The 23425-nt window shown below is 43.6% G+C and overlaps 1 protein-coding gene across 2 annotated transcripts in view; it reads right to left on the bottom strand.

Annotated features, from left to right (window-relative positions):
• The window catches only part of MICAL2 (microtubule associated monooxygenase, calponin and LIM domain containing 2), a 212789-nt gene that overhangs the window by 3066 nt on the left and 186298 nt on the right, over positions 1-23425 (bottom strand). Inside the window, exons 34-35 of one of the 2 annotated variants that reach the window (XM_053673113.1) lie at positions 6083-6182; positions 2010-2083 (exon numbers count right to left, since the gene is read on the bottom strand). In XM_053673113.1, the coding sequence (XP_053529088.1) occupies positions 2010-2083; positions 6083-6182 (174 nt within the window). Of the gene's footprint in view, positions 1-2009; positions 2084-6082; positions 6186-23425 lie in introns of both variants that reach the window. The other variant, XM_053673114.1, reaches the window with a different exon arrangement.

Raw genomic sequence — 23425 nt, 5'->3', positions numbered from 1 at the left:
AACTGTCTAGCCAAGGTAACTGGAGGACATGCTGAGGAGAGGCCAGTGAGCCAGGGAACACCGCCAGGCTCCAAGCACACCGAGAGAATGGCAGGCTGTGGGTTACACTAGCTACACACTTTAGCTGCAAATGCCAGAAGAGGGGGGCGGCGCTGGGCGGGGGCGGGGGAGATGACAGGAGATAGCTGAGAGGGGATTTGGTGACTCAGGACAACCCACGCAGATTCCCAGTGCCAGAAAGTCATACAAACAGGCCTCTCCCCATTACCCGGCCATCACCTTAGGGAGCAAAGCAGAAGGAAGGGGTAGCCATCTGCAAGATTGAACACTTTCATTCCAAAGAGACTGAGCATTTCCTACAGGGACTGTTTAAAATATTGCATCAGACTAAGTTTACCAGAGAAGGATATATAAAGTTCTTTTTTTTTCCCTTGTTAATTAGGGGGGTGAAGCTCTCGTGGAAGATGAGCTTAGGCACAGACAGAATGAAGAAGCTACATATTTTTTTGTACACCTGAGAGGAGAAAGTGTATGACCATCACTCCTTAGTAACAATTTTGTACTGAACGTTGGCTAATAAAGTCCTTGGTGGTATTTATTTTTGCACCCTGAAATGGAGGAAATTAAAATTGTTATCAGAGGTATAAATCAGACATTACTTCTCTACTATGGATTCTTAATTTAGGTGTATTCCAGTTCTAGTGTTCCTTATTTGATCATCAACAAAGAAAAAATTAAATTCCTGTCTTAATTTCAGTTTGTTGAGCCCTTTCCAAGTGTACAGTACAGCTCTATATGATTCTGTTACAAGTAGAACTCTGTTGCTATAAAGAAACCATCTACAAATCATTACTAACAGGAGAACCTGAATCTCTGGTAATTTGTTCTTTAATCTTGGCCCTAGGTTTTACCTTGAGCGTGCTTGTTAAGTGCTCAGACTCAGTTTTCTACTCTGTAAAGTGGGGATGAAATCCCTAAATAAAAATATTCACGATGATGATATCTAATAGTTACTGAGTGCTTGCCCGGTACCAGGCAATGCCGTAGGTAGGTACAATGTTCTGTCCGTGAGGTGTAAAGAAACTATTTGATTTGGTTTCTTTTTTTAGATCTAGGTCTTTTTTTTAATTAAAAAATATGTTTATTGATTCTTCAGGAGAGAGGAAGGGGGAGAGAGCAAGAAACATTGATGTGAGAGAGAAACGTCAATTGGTTGTCTCCCATACCTGCCCCCACCGGGAATTAAACCCACAACCTAGGTATGTGCCCTGGTTGAGAATCGAACATCCAATTTTTTTGTTGTACATGACAACACTCCAACCAACAAAGCCACACCAGCCAGGACTAGACCTAGGTCTTCATGTAAGAAAGCCACGCATGAATGTGCCCCAATGAACACACAGGTGCAAAACAGAGTGATTGTGCCCAGCTGGCTGGAGCCAATGAATGTATAAGTCAGTATAGCATGTCAGATGGGTTTATTTCGGTTCTTTGCCCTTCCTGGTAAAAAACTTTTCTCACATACAACACCCGAGCCCAGCCCGTGCTGGGAAGGATGTTTCCTTTGTCACCTCCTCTGTGGTCCCCAAGCACCTGTGTTGCAGCCCTCATCTCACTGCCCCATGATTACGGCACTGGGTGCTGGTCCCCACAGTGAGACCACAGGGCACAGTGGATCTTCTCCATATGCCAGGAACACGCTAGACTCTCCACAAATACTTGTTAAAGGAGCGAATGAATAAGTGAATGAATGCGTGGATAAATGACTTTGTGTTCTGTTCTGACACTTGGGATGGAGCCAAGCGCCGCTCTCATGGCCCACATGAATGAAGCTAAATAGGGATTTGCTGTGCTGGGGGTGGTGGGCAGAGGGCAGGCTAGCTCTGCGCTCCCCTCTGGCTCCCAGACGGAAGGGCACGCTGCCGTGTGACCTGCAGCGTGCCCTGCTCGGGGGGCTTTCTGGGGGGAAATGTCTTTAACAAGGACCCAAAATATATCACCATACTCACCCTCCTTGAGCATTTTCTCTCTTAATTTCTGCTGCAGTCTGCTTTGGTGATCTTCCAATTCTAATTCTTGAGCCCTAGGGATGAGAAAGCATTCAAACTTTGAAATACTAGAGATCTGTGTAGACACATTGATAAATAAGCCCATTGGCAGAAGCTACTACATTCTTTTTTCCTTATTAAAACTGGAATATCTCTAAACTGAAAGTTTTGCTGCTGTGGGGGTCATCGAAAGTACCAAGGAGGATCGCTGAGAGATGCTGAACTCAGGAGAGGATGGGGAGCAGCTGGTTGAGATGTGCCCCCAGCAGGTTTTGGGAAGGCAAGTCATGCTAACCTTTTACAGAAGGATCATAGAGGAATGACTAGAACAGCCTAGAGGTAGGGAAGCAATGACAGGCTTAAATTCTTCTCTATTTGGGGGGCAACATGGCTTCAAGTCCCCTCGAACCACTCCCAAATGTCTGATTGTGGTGGACAAGAAAATGAGAAAGCAGGAACGGGAGTGAGACGTTCTGTCCAGATGGAGGCAGTAAAGCTCAGACGACTATCTGGTAGTGAGAGCTGGGGAGAGAAGAGGCAGGGATGCTTTGTCCAGGTCAAGCTAGATTGCTGGGGACTCAGCGTCTCCACTGAGAAGAACAGCAGAGGAAGAAATGAAGTTCGCCCTTGGTGAAGGTCAGTTTGGAGCTTGCCCTTTGAGTGCCTGGGAATATCTCATGTATATCACAGAGTGTGCAAGCCCCCCATGTGCTAGGCCATGTGGAGCTCCCCCAAACCTTTGGGAATGCAACTCCGGAATTCTTGAGAGAAGTGAGGATCACAAAGAGAGGTGACAAGGGTCAGAGGTGGTGGTAGAAGTCATGATACCCCTAAAAAGGAGACTCTAGAGAAGGAAAGTTTTGAAGACAAAAGATTTGTAATGCCTACATTGAGAAGCCAAACAAAAGAGGTGGAGCCAGGGAAGAAACATGTAAGATGTTGGAAGGATAAAACAAGAAATGCTGTGTCACAGAGACCAAGAGCGATGTTTTGAAGGGCAAGAAAGAGGTGAGTGGTTCACAGAGACGTTGAAGAGGTGAGATGAGACTATGCCCCTGGGTTTGCCATGGTGCCCCCCACCCGCTGCAGCTTACATGTGTATCTGCTATAGAGTCGGGGTCATTTCACTAAACCTTATTGTTGCTCTCATTATTTTTACTACTTCTAATACTTGGGCAAAGGTCCCTGCCTTGTTTAATGTTCTACCTTTCATTATTGACACTGAACTTCTCTTGGCCCAGTGTGGTAGCCCACAGAGTTGAGCCTCTCTGCCCTTAAGAGAGAATTTTCTGGGAGGAGTGTAATGAGCTGACTGCTGCTGTAGAAGCCATTCAGTGTCATGCTGAGGCCACACAGTCCCCCCACAGGTCCCAGACAATGGCAGTACTAGAGCTGGGCCATTCCACCCAACTTCAGACTCCTCTGACGGGCAATCTTCGCTCTGGTGTGCCCCACGGCCTCTCTGATGCTTTCTCAGGGCTCTGATGCCAAGGCTCCTGCAGCCCAGTTCTCAGTCAGTCTGCTCCTTTCACAGGCCTCAGGACTGCAGTGGGGCACAAATACCTCCCTCTTACTCCTGCTGTCTCTCCCTCATCCTCCACAGGCACTTTCCCAACACCTCTCTTGTACTTCAACCCTGTTTTGGCATCTGCTTTCCAAAGACCCAGATGGACATTTCTCTTGTTTCTCCAGGTCTACCTCCAAACTAAAACCTATCCTCTAACAAAGCTCCTGCCTGCCTTTGTCAAGCTCATCAGCCCCAGTCCTTCTGTTTGGCCACTTTGGGAAGAGAAAGCTTCCCCTGCCGTGTGCTCATGGGAAGCCCCAGCCACTGAGCAGCCTTGGCAGCAGCCAGTGCCCCCGTGACTCTCCCAGGTCGGCCCTATGCAGGCTGCTCCTTGTGCAAACCTCCACGGAGCCCTTGCCATGTTTTCTTATCACTATTGTGCTATGTGTTTGCAGGTCTGCCTCCCCTGAAACCACACGAACCTAGAAGAGAGGGACTGTGGCCTCTTTCATCTTTATTTCCACAGCACCCAGCACAGTGCCTGGCACCTAGAATATAATATGCTTCATACATTTTTCTTGAATGAACTTTATAATTCAGACCTGACACCCAGGCAGATAGCATGGTTGTGTAAAAAGGGCTTTGTAGTCAGGTCACCGTGAACAAATTGCTTAGTATGTGAGCCTGAGTATGGGCATCAACTTAAAAAATAGTGATAGGAAAAACAGTGAGGACAAATAACCCCATCTTCCCCATTCCTAGAATTTTCTTCCATGTTAGTGGAGCTCAATGAGCATAACTCCTCGCCTCCACCCCGCTCCCCTCTCTTACTTACCCTCTCCCCAAGGAGGGCAAATTTGGAAAGACTAGTCTAAGTAAACTCAGCTTGCACCCTTTCTCTCCTGGGATCAGCCTGCCTGCAGCAGACATGTGTTCTTGATCACACTGAGCCCTGCCTTAGGTCTAGGGCAAGGTTCCTCAATCTTAACATTATTGACATTTCAGGCTGGATAATTCTTAGCTGCTGGTGAGAGGGGTGTTCTGTGCATTGTGGAATGTTTACTAGCACCAATGGCCTTTACTTACTAAATACCAGTAGCACCTCTTAGTTGTGACCACCAAAAATGCCTCTGGACATGGCCAAATATTCCCCGGGGAGGCAAAATCATTCCTCATTGAGACCCACTGGTCTAGTGTAAAAGCTCTGCCCTCAAGAAGTAAGTGGTCCATTACATTTTGTGATAAGTATGTCTAATTCTGGAGTTTGGTTAGCATCGTGAGTTGAATGGCGACCCCAAAAGAAATGTCCACGTCCCACCCTCTGGAACCTGTAAATGTGAACTTATTTGAAGAAAGGTCCTTGTAGATGTAGTATGTAATTAAGTTAAAGACCTTGAGGTAAGAGCATTCTGGATTACCCCAAGAACTCTAAGTCCAATGACAAGCACCCTTACAAAAGACAGAAGAGGAGAAGACACACACACAGAGAGGGCCACGTGAAGACAGAGGCAGAGATGGAGTGATGCAGCCACAGCCCAGGGACGCCTGGAGCCACCGGGGCTGGAAATGCCGTGGGAGCATGGCCCCCCTAACATCTTGATTCAGACTCCCCTCTTCCAGAACAGTGAGAGAATAAATTTCTGTTATTGTAAGGCACACAGTTTGTGGTAATTTGTTACCCCATCCTTAGGACGGTAACACAGATGACAAGCTCACCCGGACTCTCACATTAGAAAAGCCATTATCAGTAATAAAGGTCATCTTTATGTTTCATCTGTTGGCTTGGTCTTACTTCTCACCTGGTTCAGCACCCAGCCAGGGGAGAGGAATAGAATTCATTATACCTCTTCACAGACCTCTCCCCACCTCCCCGCAAAGTTACCTCTTGGGACTGGGGTGAAATCAAATGAAACGGCAAAAGTAAAAGCACCCAGTACAACTTGTGGCACTTAGTTGTTTTATATTAAGTGTTTCTTTCTCTCCATAATGGTGATAGGTATAGTGACCTTCGACTTGGTCAGAGTGTGTTGAGCTCCACGTCCACTTTCTGATCTCCAAATCAGGCTGCAACCCCCCATTTGGAGAGGACAGACAGACAGATCTCAGTCCTTCAGTTCGTTAATGCCACAAGGAATTGCCCGGGCAGCTCTCACCCAGCCTTTCCCGTGGTTCATGTTCGGAGGTCAGAGACATGCTTCCCCACTGCAGCTGTGTGATTTCAGGTGGGTCCCTAGGTCTAGGCAACGGGCATGGATTGAAAATACTTTTTCCAAATGCCCTCTAGCTCCAGACCCATCACCTGAAATTTATTTTAGCTATGGGACTTCACAGAGAGAATAGACAACTGAAGACTCTCTACACTAATGCCAGCATGATATGCAAGACATCAAATATCAATTTGCCTCAATCACTATTCTGTATGCGCAAGGCGAAAAAATTCTGGGACCGCAACCTAGGAGGGTGAGCCACCCCACTCCCACCCCGCTTTGCGTTTAGGACTCACTGTTATCTGTGTTGCCTTACTTACATGATCAGTAGCTCCGACTCATATCGCATTAATTTATTCTTCTCCAGAACCAGCTTAAACCATTCCTGCAAAAGCTGTGCTTCATCCTGTGTGCCTGAATCTGCTTAAGAAATCAATGACAAATGGGTTAGATTGGCGTTTCTCTCCACATGATCAAACTGCTTTGGAGCTACTTTAACAGACCATGTTTGTAGCAAAAAGGGCTCAGCAGGCAGCAGCTCCCTGATGGCCTGTTGATGCCTCAAGGTCAGGGACTTGGCAAATAAAACCCACCTATGCATGCTCTAAAGGAGGTCCTCTTTGATGTTTAGGGCGTGAATACTTCAATCCCAAGGTCATATACCCTTGCTAATGTCCTGCCACAAGTGACCCTTCTCCTGTCTATTTGTATGTTCTCAGTAAAACTTCTACACGTTTGTGCATCACATCCTTCACCCAAGAAAGCCCTAATAACCTGCCAATTACTACTGCCTTCTCCTCCTTTTTCTCCTCCAGAATCACATCCCACTGAGTGCCCAGGTAGGGTGTGGCTCCCTGCATGGGGCAGAGAAGCTCATTTGCTCACAAAGGAATGGTGACTGTCATTTAGATCTTTTGCAAATGACAAGGCAAATGATGGGAGGGGAGTGTTACTAGCTTTCAGACTCATAAGGAGAAAGTTATATCTACATATTCTTACAACTTAGATTACAATCTTTATTAAACAGAAGAATAACCAGGAGAAAATAGACACTGCTTTTAGATGATCAGTGTTAGATGCTAAATGTCTGGATACCAAAATGTTAAAATCTGGGCATAACTGAGAAGCAGCAACATGGAGATGGCTTTCTAGAATTTCACCCTGAGGGGAGAACACAGGCTGTGCTGCAAAGCTCATAGGCATTCTGGGAGGATTCGTCCTGGAGGGTCCAGTAGGCAGAGTGCAAAACAAGGCAGACAGAAGATATGTGTGCCTTTGGGCAAGACTTTTGGAGTCTCTGCTTCTTCTCTGGTTAAACTGAACAATAAGATATACAGCTAATATAATAATAATAATAATAATAATAATAATAAGCTACTGTTTATTATGCAACTCCTATGTGCCAGTCTATGTGCCTTATAAGCAACATCTCATTTAATCCTCACAACAAACTCACCAGTAGAAAGTATCACCCTTATGATCCCCACTTGCCACCTGAAGAAATAGAGGTTTAAGAGATTAAGTAAGTGGCAGAGGCAGAGCCTGAACTCCAGTGAGCCTTGCCCTAAACCGGTGCTATTTCCACTGCGTGCGTGGCACTCCCCCCTCTTTCTCCCTCCCTCTCACCTCCTCATAGGCATGTAAGGTAACTAATGCCCCCAGCACATTGCCTTGCAGATACCATAGCAAGTCATCCATCAAAATGAGTTCCCTTTTCTCCCTGTCTCTTTGACCACCTTTTTATTGATAGAGAAAATGGGGTTCAGAGAGATTTATATACAATGCCCCCAAATTATATACTTAGTTAATGTGCAAACTGGTGCTACAATGCAATCTTAACCTCTGGTGAATTCATTCATTCATTCATTCATTCAACAATCCCTATTTATGAAATAGGCATTGGGAACTGTCTTAGGTACTTGGGCTACAGTGATATATGATGCTACATATCACAAGAAATTTGGAAATAATAAGGCATAGTACCAGCTAAAAAGTGTCTTTACTGTTCGATAATCTTTTGGATCAGATGGGCACAAAGAGCTGGAATAAAATAGAACATTAGAAAACTGTCACCACAACAAAGCAGCAGGAGAGGACTCCGGGAATAAACAGAAGGGCAGGTTTTCCAGGTCAGGGCATGAGGATGGGCTTGAACTAGGAGGTTGAAAAAGGGATAACCCTTTGAGAGGAAATAATGAGGATGACAGATGTCTTTTATAAAATGAGGGAACAATATGAGTAGAGATGAGGGGATGGGAAAAGGTGGTAGGCACAGAGATTGGGAAGGGCTGAGGAGGCGAGGAGGGGTGGATGATACGCCTGGGGAGTGTGTGATGAGCTCCTCATAGAGGCCCCTGGACATCATGCGAGGGCTCGTGTACTCTGTTCTACTCAATACAAAGAGACACTAAAGGTGGCTGGATAGGAGAATGATATGTGAAGTTCTACACAGGAAAGATTAGAGGGGGAGAGAGAGGAGGGAGATAAGTAAGATGTCATTCTTTCCTAAGTTTCTTGACTGACTTAATAAATGAATGAATGTGTGAGCAAACTTATAAACATGTGGAGTACCAACATCTCCTAAGCATTGGTTGTGGTGCTGAGGGACAGGGATGAATAAGCATTGATTCCAGCTCTTCGAGAAATTGGGAGCTTGCAGTCCAGTGGGTGAAACCATCACTACATGGCCAAATAGAATATGATGTGCCCCTTGCTGTGCAACACAGAAGAGAAACAATTGATCTGGTGTTGGAGGGAGTGGGGGACAACCCCAAAGAGGAGACAGCAGGTGAGTTCTGTCTAAGTGGATGAATAAGAGTTTTCCAAGGAGAGAAGGAGGTCAAGATCAAGGCATTCCAGGACATTAGCTGATGAGCAGAGGAATGAACTATATAGACTAGGAATCACACATAACATAGAAGTTAAGAGCATATATTTTGAACTGAGACCTGGGATCAAATTTCCACTCTTCTACCTACCACTGTATAGGCTTGAGCACTTAACATAGCCTCCCCGAACCTCAATCTCCTTCTCTGGTATGAAGAAGCAGTGGGACTGTCCCCACAAAGAACTTAATCCAGCTCTGGTACCTGGTATAAGCTTAGTAAAGGGTAATGGTCATAATTCAAACAATATACCATGTGTCATGCAGCAGCCCTAGGAGTCATCTGTTGCGTATGCAGTCATGCAGGAGTTCCCTGCCTCTTCCCAGCCTGCAGCCTCCCACTCCTTCCACTGAGGGTGGGACTCCTGGCTGTCTGAGAAGCTCACTGCAGGGCACTGTACTCTTAAGTACTGAAAACTTCTTTCTGTTGGAATTTGATGGGTTGGCTGCTAGCCACCCGGTCCAGTTTTGCCCTCTAGAGGAACACAGGAAATACGTACTGTCTGTTTTACATGAAGGACATCCGGACATTGGAAGACAGATCTCACGATCCACAGAAGTGTTCTTTGTTTTTCAGAGACAGCACCTCTAGGTTATTTATCATAATTTTGTCATAAAAGGGCTGCCCTGGTCTGCTTGCCCTGTAACTTTCTGGGATACATCTTAAGGAAAATGAAGAAGCAAAATATCAATAGCCCAGAGTGGAGAGATCCTCTTGTGCCTCTGCCCTGTGCCCTGGGATTGCAGAAGCCTTGTCTTCACTGGATTCTAACTGGCCTGCAACCAAGTGCGGTCTTTCCACCCCAGTGGTGGTGGAATCTGACAAATGGCTCTGCCTTCTGTTCATGCCACTGATCTTTGGCTTAGCCTAATTCAAGACTTTCTATGCATCTTGCTTAATATCTTGCTTCTTTTGTTCCATCAGGGGAAATCTTTTGGCCATTTTATCCACCGGACACATCTTCCTGGATTTGGGATTTCTGTGGAATTGATAAATGGCCATGCTGTACCTTTATGTGGTGCTGAAAACAAAATGTCAGATGGGACTGGACCAAGGACAGAGCCATCCGACCCACTGAGTTACAAAATAACTTCGCGGGGTCTGCCACGTTCACCAGCCCCACAGACCCTGCAGCCGCACTCAGAGAAGGACATGACATTTGTTTTTCATAGCTTCTCAGTAAACACCAGCAGTTCCTCAGTAATTGTTAAATTACTAAATATGTACAATTTAAAAAATAATCCTATCCGGAATTTTGACAAGGGCTCACAATTTATGTTTCCTTCCCATGCAAAGAGTACAAAATGCACTTATGGGTAATCTTTTGGCTCTGGACTTCTCCGTGAGTTTTCAAAGACTGAGGTTAGACCAGCACATTTTTTTCCCCTCCAACACCAGAGGGTTAATTTGGTTTGTTCAACAAGTTCTGATTGACTAATGTCACATCCAAGACTTTATGTTTGTATCATCTTTTACCGAAGCTTAGAAACCTGAATTCATTGCTTTCCTGTTTTTCTCACCTATCCAGATTCAATTTTCCCTTCTAGATGGTTGTTTAACATTTCTAGATTGAGGACCATTTGCTTCCATGAAGAAAACAGAAAAGCTGAGAGCTGAGAATCCTGTGGCTCCCCCTCATGTAACATGACACCATCTGCCTCAGCCCCGCCCACCCTTCCCCTGGCCCCCACCCAGAAGAAGCAGCTCTGTTTTGCCGTCTTTAGAGTATTTTTTTTTGTTGTTTGTCAGATTCAGCCTCTTTGCTACATTATACTCACAAGCTCTAGCCAGACTTTTATCTGGGATTCCATGTCCCTTTGTCTTTCTTATGTGTCCTTCTAAACTCTGGTCCATTAGAGACTTCCCTGTGCATCTCACTGATTTCTATTGATGCTGGACTCAACACCAGTTGAACCGAATTAACTGATTTTTCTTTTTTTAATGGAATAACTTGTAATTCTATAGCCTGCAGTTCATTTTTTGCCAGTCTTCCTTTCCTCAAACATCCCTTTTGGGGACCTTTGAACACGGACGCATGTGCTGATTCCTAGGAAATCCGCCTTTCCAGTGACTGCCGAGCCGGCTTGCCTTGCTCTCCACCCCAGCCCCGCACTGAGACTTCACTCCACGATTTCCCTCAACTCACTGCCACGGTCAGATAGCTTCCTTCGGGTCCCGATGAAGCCCAGACCAGCCTCGCCCTCGTGTAGATGCAGTGGGGTGAGCGGCAGAGGGCCTGGGCTTTGAGATTGAGCAGACCTGGCTCAACCACGTACGAATGTGTCAACTTGGGCGAGTAGCCTCTCATGTCTCCACCTTGCTCCCTTCCTGTGAAAAATGGGGATGATGGTAGTACCTGTCTCGTAATTAGCTATGGGGACTGCATTAGATAATGCATTTAAATGCTTACCATAGTGGTGGGCACACAGGAAACATTTAATAAATTGCATTATTGTTCTTAGTACTTGTTTCTTCTAGTATCTACTTCTATACAGTTCCATGTCGATTACTTTCTGTTCACCTTCACAACTCAGCCAGAAGGTAATCCCTGACTTCATGACGTATGCCTAACTTTACCTTGTAACCTCACCTGAGATTAATAAAAACTCTTGACTAGTTCTCTTCTTTTGTCCCCACCGAAATGAAAAGGCCATGTGGCTGGCCAGATCTGCAGCACCTGCTGGGGAAGACCTCAGTGCTCTGTGCCCACACGGATGGTTGGCTCGGCCACTTCTCCATCTGGTCCCGTGGCTGCTATTGAACTGAAAGCCTTTCCAGGGCAGGCATGGAACTGCTACATCTGGGGACCAGGATGCAGCTGGAACAGAGCTTCCAGAAGGCGAGCAGCCGCTGGCTATGACTGGAATGACTCTTACCTACCCCTTGCAGCCACAGTTACTTGTGTTTATCATCAACTGGCTCTTCGTGAGCTCCCAAGGATGCATATCATGCTTTCTTCTGGATGAAATGCAAGGTTCCCACTTGCCCAGGTGAAGCAAAGCAATCAAAGCTCAACACAAAACAACTTTTCATTAATGGAGTTATTTAAATTGACATGCTCTTCCCCGAGTTCTCAAAAGTACAAAGCAAATTCGGTTACTCCCTACTGAAATTCTCCAATTGCACTCCACAGTCGAGTTCAAATCGCCTAACCTGACAACACTTAGTCCTTGCTTGCGTTACAGGGACTTGCACTTAATGGTCAATAACTATTTTCCCTGTGAATAACAATAATACATGAACAATCTAGTCTTTCAAGTCATGGCTTTTTAACCATTTTCTTTCATTGGTGATGCTGAATACTTCTCTGATGGCATATTGGTGTGTGGTTTTGTTTTTTAACTATCCAATACCTTAGATGTGATTCCCTGCCTCCACAGAATCTGGGAGAAGTCCTAATTTGGTGCTTGCTGCACATGTGTCAAAGCCTTCAACATCTTCACTGACAATCTGAGGCACACAGGGCATTGAAGTATAGCTGCAGCTGGAGCCCTCGGTGGGATGGCGCGGGGCATCTCCCCAGAAGGGCTGGGTTTCAGCCTTTGTTTCTTGTTCTCTGGCCTCTGGTCAGCTCTTAGCACCTGTGCTCATCCACAGGCCTATTTCATTTAAATCTCTAGGCAGGCCTTCTCTATCCAGCTCTCTGGGCACGCTGGCCTCCCACAGGTGCCTTGCATAGGAGAGTGATAACCCAGAAACCTGCACTGTGGGTCTGGCCTGATTCAGCCTTGACAAAGCCAGGATGCTGGGGGGGACCGCGTGGCTCCATGCAAGGAGCTGGGGGCTGCTGCTGAGACACAAAAGATCTAGTGTCCTTCCTTTTTTAAACACTTTTTTTTGTTTTGCTTTTGGCTACATATCTCTTCACTATAAACCAAGTTTTTCTTGCTTTAGAATATTATTGAAATATTATACTACATGTAATCTGCTAAAACTTGCATGTTTTGAACTCCATATTACTGCATTTCTAAAATGCATCCATGTTGCCGATCATTTTTATTGCTGTGTATGTCGTTTTCAGTATATGCCACAGTTAGCTGGCCCACGATTTACCCATTTCCTGTTAACGGGTATCTAGGCAGTTCTTAGTGTTTTGCTATTATGAATAATGCTGCTGTGAAAAGTCTTGTATAAATCTTCTGGTCCATGCAGGCAAGAGTGTCTCTGAAATATATGAGGAATGAAATTCTGGAGTAGTAAGATATGCAAATGTTCAGTTTCACAGCATGAAGCCAAATTATTTTCCAAAGAGTTGTGACTCTTTACATTTGCACCAATATCAAATAAGAGCTTGCCTTATTTCTCATCCTTGCCAAATAATTAGTATTATCACTTTTTATAAGTTTTTTTCTTTTTTCATTTTTGTTTTTATTTAATTATTGTTCAAGTACAGTTTTCTGTCTTTTACTCTCATTCCAGCCCATCCCCACCAGTGCTCCCCACATCCCTCCCATTCCTCCCCCCCACCTTAGTTTTTGTCCATGTGTCCTTTATACTTGTTCCTGTAAATCCTTCCCCTTTTCCTCTGAAATTCTCTCCCCTCTCCCCTCTCCCCTCTGGTCCCTGTCAGCCTGTTCTCTATTTTAGTGTCTTTGGTTATATTTTGCTTTGTTTGTTTTGTTGTTTAGCTTCCTGTTAAAGGTGAGATCATATGGTATTTGTCTTTCACCGCCTGGCTTATTTCACTTAGCATAATGCTTTCCAGTTCCAACCATGCTGTGGCAAAGGGTAGGAGCTCCTTTCTTTCTGCTGCATAAAATTCCATTGTGTATATGTACCATAGTTTTTGGATCCATTCATTTACTGATGGGCACCTAGGTTGCTCCCAGCACTTGGCTATTGTAAATTATGCTGCTATGAATATTGGGGTGCATAGGTTCTTTTGGATTGGTATTTCAGGGTTCTTAGGATATACTCCTAACAATGGAATTGCTGGGTCAAAAGGCATATTCATTTTTAGTTTTCTGAGAAAACTCCATACTGCCTTCCACAGTGGTTGTACCAGTCTGCAATCCCACCAACAGTGAACTAGGGTCCCTATCAAAACTTTTTTATAAGTTTTGATAATTTAATAGTTTAAAATAGTTTTTCATTATAGTTTTAATTTGCATTTTTCTAATTACTCATGAATATTTTACTGTGAGTGTACGTTTATATCATTTGCCTATTTTTATACTGAGTTGTTGCCTATTGCTGATTTATAAGAGTTTTTTACATATTTCAGAATATTGATAATTTTGGTTATATTTGTTGCCACTATGTTTTCCAAATTAGTAGGTTAGCTTTTCCTTTGTAGTGTTATAGACTACCAAGTTGAGATAAAAAAGATTCTTGTTAACTTTTCAGTTTAATTTTTCATGTTAAAGTCTTTAATTTTTAGGAGACATTTACTTGCATGGTGTAAGGTAAGACTCACTTTCGCTTTTCCCCCCGAACAGAGCGCCGCTTGTCCCAGACCACTTGTTTCCTGTTTTTATGCTCATGTTAGCAATATCTTCTTTGCTATTTCATTTGTTATTCTTTTGAATCCTCACCCATGGCCATGTTCATTGGTTTTAGAGAGACAGGAGGAGAGAGAGAGAAACATCCGTGGGAGAGGGAGACATCAGTCAGTTGTCTTCTCTACACACCCCAACTGGGGGGTTGAACCCGCACCCTAGGTATGTGTCCTGACAGGGGATCGAACTCACGACCTTTTGAAATACAGGACCGGTGCTCCAATCAACTGAGCCACACTGGCCAAGGCCATTTTGTTATTTCTTTGTCATTCACTGGATACTGAGATACAGAATGCAATTTCTTTTTTACATTTTGATCTTCTATTCAACCAACATCATATAAATTCTCCTTATTTTCAATAATTTATTTGTACATCTTTTGGGTTTTCCATGTGAATAATTCTATCCTCTGGAAAAAAAATTTTTTGTTTCTTCCTTTCCTAGCTTCGTGCGATGTTTTTGCTTTGTCATACAGTATTGACTAGGGTCTCCTGTACATGCGGGATAGAAGTGATGATGGAAAGCATCTCCCTCAGATTCCTGATTTTTAAAGAAACATTTCTCATATTTTACCATCCAATAATGATGCTTGCTTCAGGGTTTTGGAAGATATCCTTCAAATGTAGAACATTCTAGTATGTTCTATTCCCTTTTTGCTAAAAGTTTTTATCCCAAATGAGTTATTGGACTTTGTTAAAAGATAGTCTCTTTTTCTATTAAAAAGACCATACGGTTTTCCTCTTTAACTTGTTAATATGGTGATTGTTAAATCACCCTTAGATTGTCAAGTTTTGACTGTAATTAATTAAATTATATGTTCATTATATTTTTGTATTTTTTAAAATCTTTGCTATATTCTGGTTATGTCTGCCCCTTTCATTGCTAATGTAGCTATTTCTGTCTTCTATCTTGTTTTTTAAAATCAATTGAAGAGATTGTCTCTAGTCTTTCATTAGTCTTTTTAAAGGACCACTATTTGACTTGTTTGATCCTATTTTATTTTTATTGTCTATATCATTTACTTCTGCTCATATATTTATTATTTTCTTTCCTTAAGCTTATTTTGTTTCCTTCTTTCCAAATTAAGTTTAGACATTAATTTCAGCTCATTCATTTTCAACCTTTCTACTTTTCTAATAAAACTGTTGAAGGCAGTACTTCTAAGAACCACATTTGGTGCCTCTCATGAGTTTGATCTACTGTTTTCCTTTGCTTTTTTAGTACATTTAAATTTCCAAGTATTTTTTAAATATCTACTTTTTTGATTCATGAGAAACATATATTTTTACTTTCTATATGCATGGTTTTAAAACATATCTTTTGTCTGTTGTGTTCTAAGTTAATTACACTGTAACATAGAATGGAGTCTATATACTATAGATCCCCTGAGATTTACTTTGTGAAGTTACAGTTAATTTTTGTAAATCACCATGTGAAACTGAGAAGAATATACATCCTCTAATTTGAAGGTGCGGGGTTTTTTAAGTGTCCATTAAATTAAGGCTATTAGTTGCATTGTTCAGATTTATACTCATGTTCTGTCTGCTTGGCCATCATCACCTGAGAGACATACTAAGTCCTCCTGTGATAATAATAGAAAATTTTCCCTGTGGTTTCATCATTTTTTGGTTTTATATATTTTGAGCCTTTTATAGTCAGTACATACACATTTAAAACTGTCATACTTCTTGGGGAGTTGATCATTTTAGAATAATGCAGTGATTCTATTTATCCCTATCCATGGTTGTGGCAGTAAAAGCTGTTTTACTGCTTTTAATATAATTACTCCAGCTTTATTAATTGAGTATGTATTTTGCCATCCTTTCCCTTTAAAACTTTCTGTGTTTTCATGTGTCTGCTAAACAGCATGTAACTGGGTGTTGTTTTGGTCATGAACTGCCATTGCTATTACTGAGATATTTGGGCTTGTTTCTTCCATCTTTCTTTACGCTATCTTTTCATCTTTCTTTACACTATCTTTTCATCTTCTTTCCTACACTTTTTTATTGCTACTTAGAATTGAGTTAGAATTTTTATTTGGCTGATTATTTTTTTTCTTATTTCTTCTCCCTCTGTTTCCCCAAACTGATTTGAAATGTATACATTTTATTTCTATTCTTTTGGTGACTACACTTAAAATTTAAATAGGCATTTTAAAAGTAGGCTAAATCAAGCCCTGGCTGGTGTAGCTCAGTGGATTGAGCGCGGGCCTGCAAACCAGACAATCGCGGTTCGATTCCCAGTCAGGGCACATGCCTGGGTTGCAGACCAGTTCCCTGCAGGCCAGTTCCCAGCAGGGGACGCATGAAAGGCAACCATACATTGATGTTTCTCTCCCTCTCTCCTTCCCTTCCCCTCTAAAATAAATAAAATATTAAAAAAAAAAAGTGGGCTAAATCAACACCTTAGCCTACTTTTAAATAATATAAGGACCCTGAAACACTCTTCCAATCATTCCACTTCCACTTACATCTATTTTATTTTTTATTTAAAAAATTGTTTCTTTTTTAAAAATTCATTTCAGAGAGTGGGAAAGGGAGGGAAAAGAGAGAGAGAGAGAACAATCAGTATAAGAAATGTCAATCGGTTGCCTCTCGCACGTGCCCTGACATGTGAGGGCAAACCCGCACCCAGGGTTTGACGTGCAAACCCGTTACTGAGGTGTGTGTCCTAACTGGGAATCGGTCCTGTTACCTTTGGGTTTACGGGATGATCCCCAACCGGCTGAACCACACCAGCCAGGGCCCCACTTACATCTATTCTAGTGACAATATATCTTTCTTATATATCACAGCAGGAAGCTCATGATGTTAAGTTTGATTATGGTTAAAGTGGGTTAAGTTTAAGGTGGTGTTTGTTGCCTGTTCGCTTTTACAGTGTTTTTCTGCTTGCTCATTTTTATATGCAATTTTCTATTTCTTTAAATATTTCACACATAGACATGGACATAGTATTTTCTGTACTTAATAATTAATGTAGTTGAAGTCCTTGGCCATCTAAATGTGTTGTTTTTGCTGACTCTCATTCTTAGTGATTGACTCCCCTGTGTTCGGGGTGATTTTAAAAATTATTATTAAAAAGTCATAGTTTACTGAACTTGATCTGTCAGGATCTCAAAAGTCTAACCCGAGGCATGGTTTCTTTAGAGCACAGGTGGCAAACGCAAGGCCCACAGGCCCAATCCAGCCTCTACTTTGTTTTATCTCACCCGGCACCTTGTTTCTGCCCATGGGCAGCGCCGAGCTCTTGCTTCACTGTTAAGAAGTAGTTACACTTACATAGTCCTACAATTACATTCGGCCCTTTGAAGGCAACCTCAAGGCTGATGTGGCCCCCCTGTGAACATGAGTTTGACACCCTTGCTGTAGAGGACCTATAAGTGGTTTGGGGGAGCTAGACACTTGGCTTACAGGGGGAAGAATCTCAAGGTCCGCTCCTTAACTTTTTGTTAGTTCCAAGGCCTAGACTCTAAAGCATTGATATTTACCCCCACGGCCGCCCTGGATTTCTGCTTTTGCACTTGCTTCTTTCCCGGCACATGTGAGGTTCAGCACACCTGCTTCTTCTTCTTGACCCTCAGAGCTGTATCTCACTTACTCAAGTGCATAGCAAGGGTTTGACAAGAATGCTGGTAGTGAATGGGCTTTACAGTGCCCCATCCAGCACTGTGCGACCCCATAGTCCTCAGGAACCTCATGCTGGGTCTGTGGCCCAGGCAGCCTTCTGGTTACTTGGTTTTACACATTTTTCCAGGTAAAATAATTTTCATGAGTGGAGTCACAAAATTAATTTTATGGGTTATAACAAGCACTAAAAATGGGGCAGAATAGGAAGTTTCAGTCTTTCAAATGAAGCAAAATTCAGTATTATTTCTTGAAACATTTATTCTATTACACTTTAATGTGGACTGATTTGTGAGATAAAATATGCTTTCTTGCTGCTCTCATGGTAATTTTCTGTGTGCAAAGCAGTGCTCTGAGGCATATAACCCTTGAGGCCTCAAGGATGCTGGAATCCATGCAGTGAAAAGAACCCAAGTCTTCTTCCAGGAGACAGTCTTAGTCTTGTCTGCACTGGGCCCATCGCTGTTATAAGGCCATTGAGGCTGCTGAGGCTGGAGACAGGTTACCGGTATGTGAGTGAGGCAGTCTGCCGTAGATGTTGAGCGTCCCTGGGTCTTTGCTGAGTGCGTCAAACTGAAAAACCTAACAGCCACCCTCTGACCTTGAGCTGTTCCTACAACTAGTTGGGGAGGCAGTTCTGAGAGGTGGGTCAGGATGCCGCAGCAGGACTACTATGAAACTCTTTCTCCCTGGGAAAGGGGGCTGGTGAGTTGGCTGCTTGCTAGAAAAGCTGCTGACTTCTTTGCCCTGAGCTCCTCAGGTGTGGTACAATCCACTGTGTGCACAGCTACCGTCTGAGCCTATTAGGTCAAGCCACAGAGCCTGGGGACAGGGCAACGCATAGCATGCGCCCACTCCTGCTGCTTGCTGTGCTGTGAGTGACGAGGTCCCTGCTGGGATGCAGTGCACCTCGGCATTCACTTTGGCACCTGCAAAGTTCCGGCAAACCCACCCCAATGCCTTGCTTCCTTCACCATCAACTTTGCAGACTACCTTATTCCTGGCCATTCTCTGTGACGTTGAGTTCTTTCCTGACCCTATTCCGTTGTATTATGTAGTGAAATAATGTTACCTGAGTTTCCAGTTTTATGGCCTCCCCGTATTCGTACAGTCAGACTCCTTCAGGATCACAGAAGGACCTCAGCCTTTCCCCTCCTCTGCTGACCTTCGAGAGCACAGCCGCCAGTCACTGTGATGGCTGACAAGCCTTGGACTCACTGCCTCTTAGCACAGGCAGGGAACAAATCTCTGTGGAAGGTTACCCAAAGGATGTTCACTCCCTGAAACTGACCCCCAGATTATGGCATGCCGTCAGAGAGACATGCCACAGAACCAGTGTTTGGTCCTCTTTGCTAATCTGCTTTTCCTGAACTGTTTTGGGGGCGAGGGTAACAGCGTGAGTCTATACTGAGATCCTAATATGCACCAGGCATGTGAGATTCATGTGTTTTTATTTATTTACACACACAAACTAGTTTAAATCTCTTCTAGGGGGTGTAGTTATAAATGAATGTGAAGCAATGAACAAATTAAATGCAATCTGAAAAACGGTTGCCCATCCAGCTGTGATTTATAATGATAGGAGCAGGAAAGAAAAGAGGAGGTATGTTTATTGCAGTGTTATTTATAATCACCAAGATTTGGAAGCAGCCCAAATGTTCATCCGCAGATGAGTGAATAAAAAAGCTGTGGTACATTGCTAAATGAAATACTACTTGGCTGTAAAAAAAAAAAAAAAAAAGAAGAAGAAGAAGAAGGAAATTTTACTTTGCAACAGCACGGATAGACCTGGACAGTATTATGCTCAGTGAAATATGCCAGTCAGAGAAAGACAAATACCATATGATTTCTCTTATATGTGGAATCTAATGAACAAAATAAACTAACAAAAAAAATAGAAACAGACTCAGATACAGAGAACAGACTGACAGCTGTCAGAGGGGAGGAGTTTGGGAGCTGGGTGTAAAAGGGGGAGGAGTTAAGCAAAAACAGAAAAAAAGAAGGAACTAATTTTTCTGAACACCAATTGTATGCCAGGCAGCCTTTTTAGGTGCTTTACTAACACTATTTCATTTAGTTTCTTCTTCATATCATCCCTGTGAGGATGGTATGATTAGTCCATTTCACAGGTGAGAAAGTTTGACGAAAAGGTCCTTGTTATCTAATGGCTATTTGGGGTTCAGACTCAGGAGTGTCCTATTTCAGCTGAACCATGGAGGTGTGGCAAAGTGACCCATATTCTTTTCTTGCTTAGCCATCATTTTGGAGGCTTGTTAATCCTTGCCATTCTCTATGAAGGGTGTCAGGAGTTCGACTCAGGAGTGCCTGACTCGAATATCTCTGTCCTTTTCAGGAAACTTCGCCATTACATTACCCAGAAAATTATTATTCCTTCTGTTCCTCAGCAGCAGTCAAGATAAAAAACCACAGTGTGAACCAGAGTACATCCCTCTTCCCACTTAAGTTTTCATTGCAATTTCTAGTCATAGTGTGTGCTCCTGCTGCCACCTGCTGGCAGCCTCACACACCCTGATGTTCTTTGCAAACCCCTCTATAGGATGGAGGAGCCCTACAGCTCCAATAATAATAATATTTTTTTTTTTTTTAAAAAAAGGACAGGAAACTCAATGCAGACAACCAGCTGGTAAATGCTCCCAGAAGCTGGTAAATTCCTAAGGGAGGAATAATTCCCATATACTTCTCTTGGGGATAAATCCTTTCTCTTTCAAAAAGTCACACATTTTTTAAATCAGATTTCATCTGTCTCTAGGTATTAAAAGAAAGAACAAATTCTGTTATCCAGACCATCTAAGTTTGAATGGCAGTCTCTTGCTAAGTGGGGGTATTCCAGGCCCCCAGCACAAAACACTGAGCACCACGCTGACAAGCAAGCAACTGATAGGTAACAGGGTCCTGATTGAGAAAAATCTAAGTGGCCGCCTAGGCTGTGGCTGGCCCCCTGACAGAAGGTGGGGCCCAGGGCAGTGGGGACTTGGCATGTCCTGGTCTGTTACTCCGGGCAGCCAGGACCCGCGGGGGAGTTCATTCCCTCGGACAAGGACATCCGTGTGTAATGTGCACATGCACATGCGTGCACTCTACAGAACATAATGACTTGTCTTCTGGGGCGGATTCCTGGATTTTTGTTTTTCTCAGTTTCCCCTTTCTTGAGAAAATGGGGAGGGAAACCCTTCCCTGGGGGTGGGGAAGCTTATTTCTGACCGTTGGGGGGGAAAAAAAAGAAAGCAAGAATTGTTGTCCCGACAATTAGGAGCTCATCAAAGCCTCATTTTGCTCATCAGCCATCAGTGCCCTCCGCCCTGAACCCCCGCATGCTCCTCTAATTCAATGCCTGCCTAATGAATAACTCCGGAACAAAAGACCCTTTCAGGCTGGCTCACATAATTATTGGAGGAGACTTGCCTAACCGGCACAGACGACTCATGTTTTCAGGCCTGTCTCTAAATTTGGTTATTCACAACCTTTATAGCTCAATATTATTGCCTAACTGTGATCATTTTCTAATTATCCTAATAATACCTATTAAATAATTCCCATTAAATTACTTGAACCAGAGCAGCACAGGCCAGCTCCAATATAACTTAACCTAATAAGCATTGGTCATTCATTAAGCACCAGGGCAATCCCTTAAAGGGGCTGGATAGAATATTAAACTGGAAAGGAATATTATTGTTGCACAAATGTTATTACAAGTCAGAGTGTATTAATTTTGGTGCCTGGCTTGCAAATCTCCCACACGGTCCCCTTTGGGGCTGTTCTCCGTGACTTGACTCTTTGCATCTTCTGTCCCTGGTTGACTTGCAGTCATAACCCACACGGGGACAATCCAGGAGGAAAAGGGGAATTGAGTCACAAAGGACGTGAAGAGAATGAATGGAACCCATTTCTGGCCAGGCCAGCACACCTTTGAAGACAGCACAGGCTGCCTGGGCTTCTTTAGCTCATAACTCAAAATAGCCTTTCTTCACATTTGGGGTGAGGGAGATTTTCAGAAGTGTCAAAAATTTGGTTTTTAGAGTTTAAACCTGAAGTACTGAAGATCAGAGAGACAATTGTTAAAAGTGTATGTATGTGGATATTAATGTCTTGAACAATAATATCAGGTAGCATTTATCACCTACACTCTGGGAGACACTTTGCCCACCAATACCCTTACTTCTCCAAATGACCTGGTACTGGGGAGACGATCCACCTTCAGGGATAGGAATATGGGACCAGGGAAGTTGAGTGAGTTCCTAGGACCAACACAGCCTGAATGCAGAACAGAATTTGAACCCAGTGCTCTTTGATGCCTATAACTCTACCTCCCCCACTACCTCCCACTTCCTCCCCAGCAAACTGAAACATGCCCTAGCTTTACTGGTGTGTCCTTTTTTATTTCTAAGGCTCTCCCTGGAATCGGTGGATTCCTAAAGAAAAGTGCCAGAGCTTTCTTAATTGGGAGTGTGACCAAATGTCAAACAAGGGCAGGTGGCTGTGCCAAAGGCCCCCAGAGCAGCTGCAAAGACAGGCAGTGACTCTCACACCCAGTGGCCAGAAATAGTTACCACTTTTGCAATGAATCCTACTTCCGATGAGTGGACTTGGGTTTTCTTTGCAAAAAAAAATGCGTAGCGTATTTCAGTAAGAAAAGGCACAAGCATTTATTACTCATCTATCCCATCCATCCCATAGTCAAGGCACCATGCTAGAGCTTCCATATACATTGTTTCAGCCAATCCTCACCACAAATCCAAGAAACAGATGTGATTATTGCTCTTGCTTTACAAACATGGAAACTAAGGCGCAGAAGGATAAAGTCAGACTCCACTGTCTCCCTGTTCTCCAGAAACCAATTTACCATATGGCTCATACATCTGAAACCACGGGCCCTCACTTGGATGGACCCTTGCAAGGCTCTGGGAGCCGCCCACGCGATATCGCATGCACGACATTGTAGGCACTTCGGGGCTCACAAAACCTGGGTCCGCCCCTGCCAGTACCATCACTCGCAAATAGCTGCACTTTTAAGAGAAGTGAAATGCTAACCTCGCACTCTGTTGTTTAACAAGGAACACATTTTCACAGCTGCACAGAGAGAAATGTGTTTTCAGTGTTCGGTTTTTCACAGTTTATATTCAAAATATAAAGGGTTAAAGGCATCATGTCACAAAGCTAAAGAGACAGCACTTTCCACAAACTCTAAGGACCCCCTCCAATTCACTAGCCACCCAGATGCCAGGTGGTTTCCCAAAACGGGGAAGGTTTCTGGAAGTGATCCCGCCCCTCAGAACCCTCCATGGGCTCCTTGTTTGTTAAGGCATTTAACATTTTTTTCACATATGGCCTTTGTAGGGGCTGCTCCCTCTGCCAGAATAATCTCCTCACCTCCCCGTTAACCCCTGTTCCTCTTCTGGTTCTCATCTTAATAGGTCACCCCTTCCAGGAAGCCCTGCCTGACTGCCTCTCCCCCAGAATCAGTTAGGGACCCCATGATTCTTTTCCTGTGCACCCTACAGCTTATTCCCATCCCAGCACTGGTCCTCCTGTGTGGAGGTTTATTTCTCTACATGTCTGGGCCCTTCAGTGGCTATGGACTTCTCAAAGGCAGAAACTGTGTCATTTTCATCATTATAGATACACTGTCTTCATGGCCA

The sequence above is a fragment of the Artibeus jamaicensis genome, unplaced genomic scaffold (genome assembly GCF_021234435.1).
Source record: "Artibeus jamaicensis isolate MK-2021 breed Jamaican fruit bat unplaced genomic scaffold, CSHL_Jam_final contig_797, whole genome shotgun sequence".
NCBI lineage: Eukaryota > Metazoa > Chordata > Mammalia > Chiroptera > Phyllostomidae > Artibeus > Artibeus jamaicensis.
This window is presented reverse-complemented; position numbering and strand designations above follow the sequence as displayed.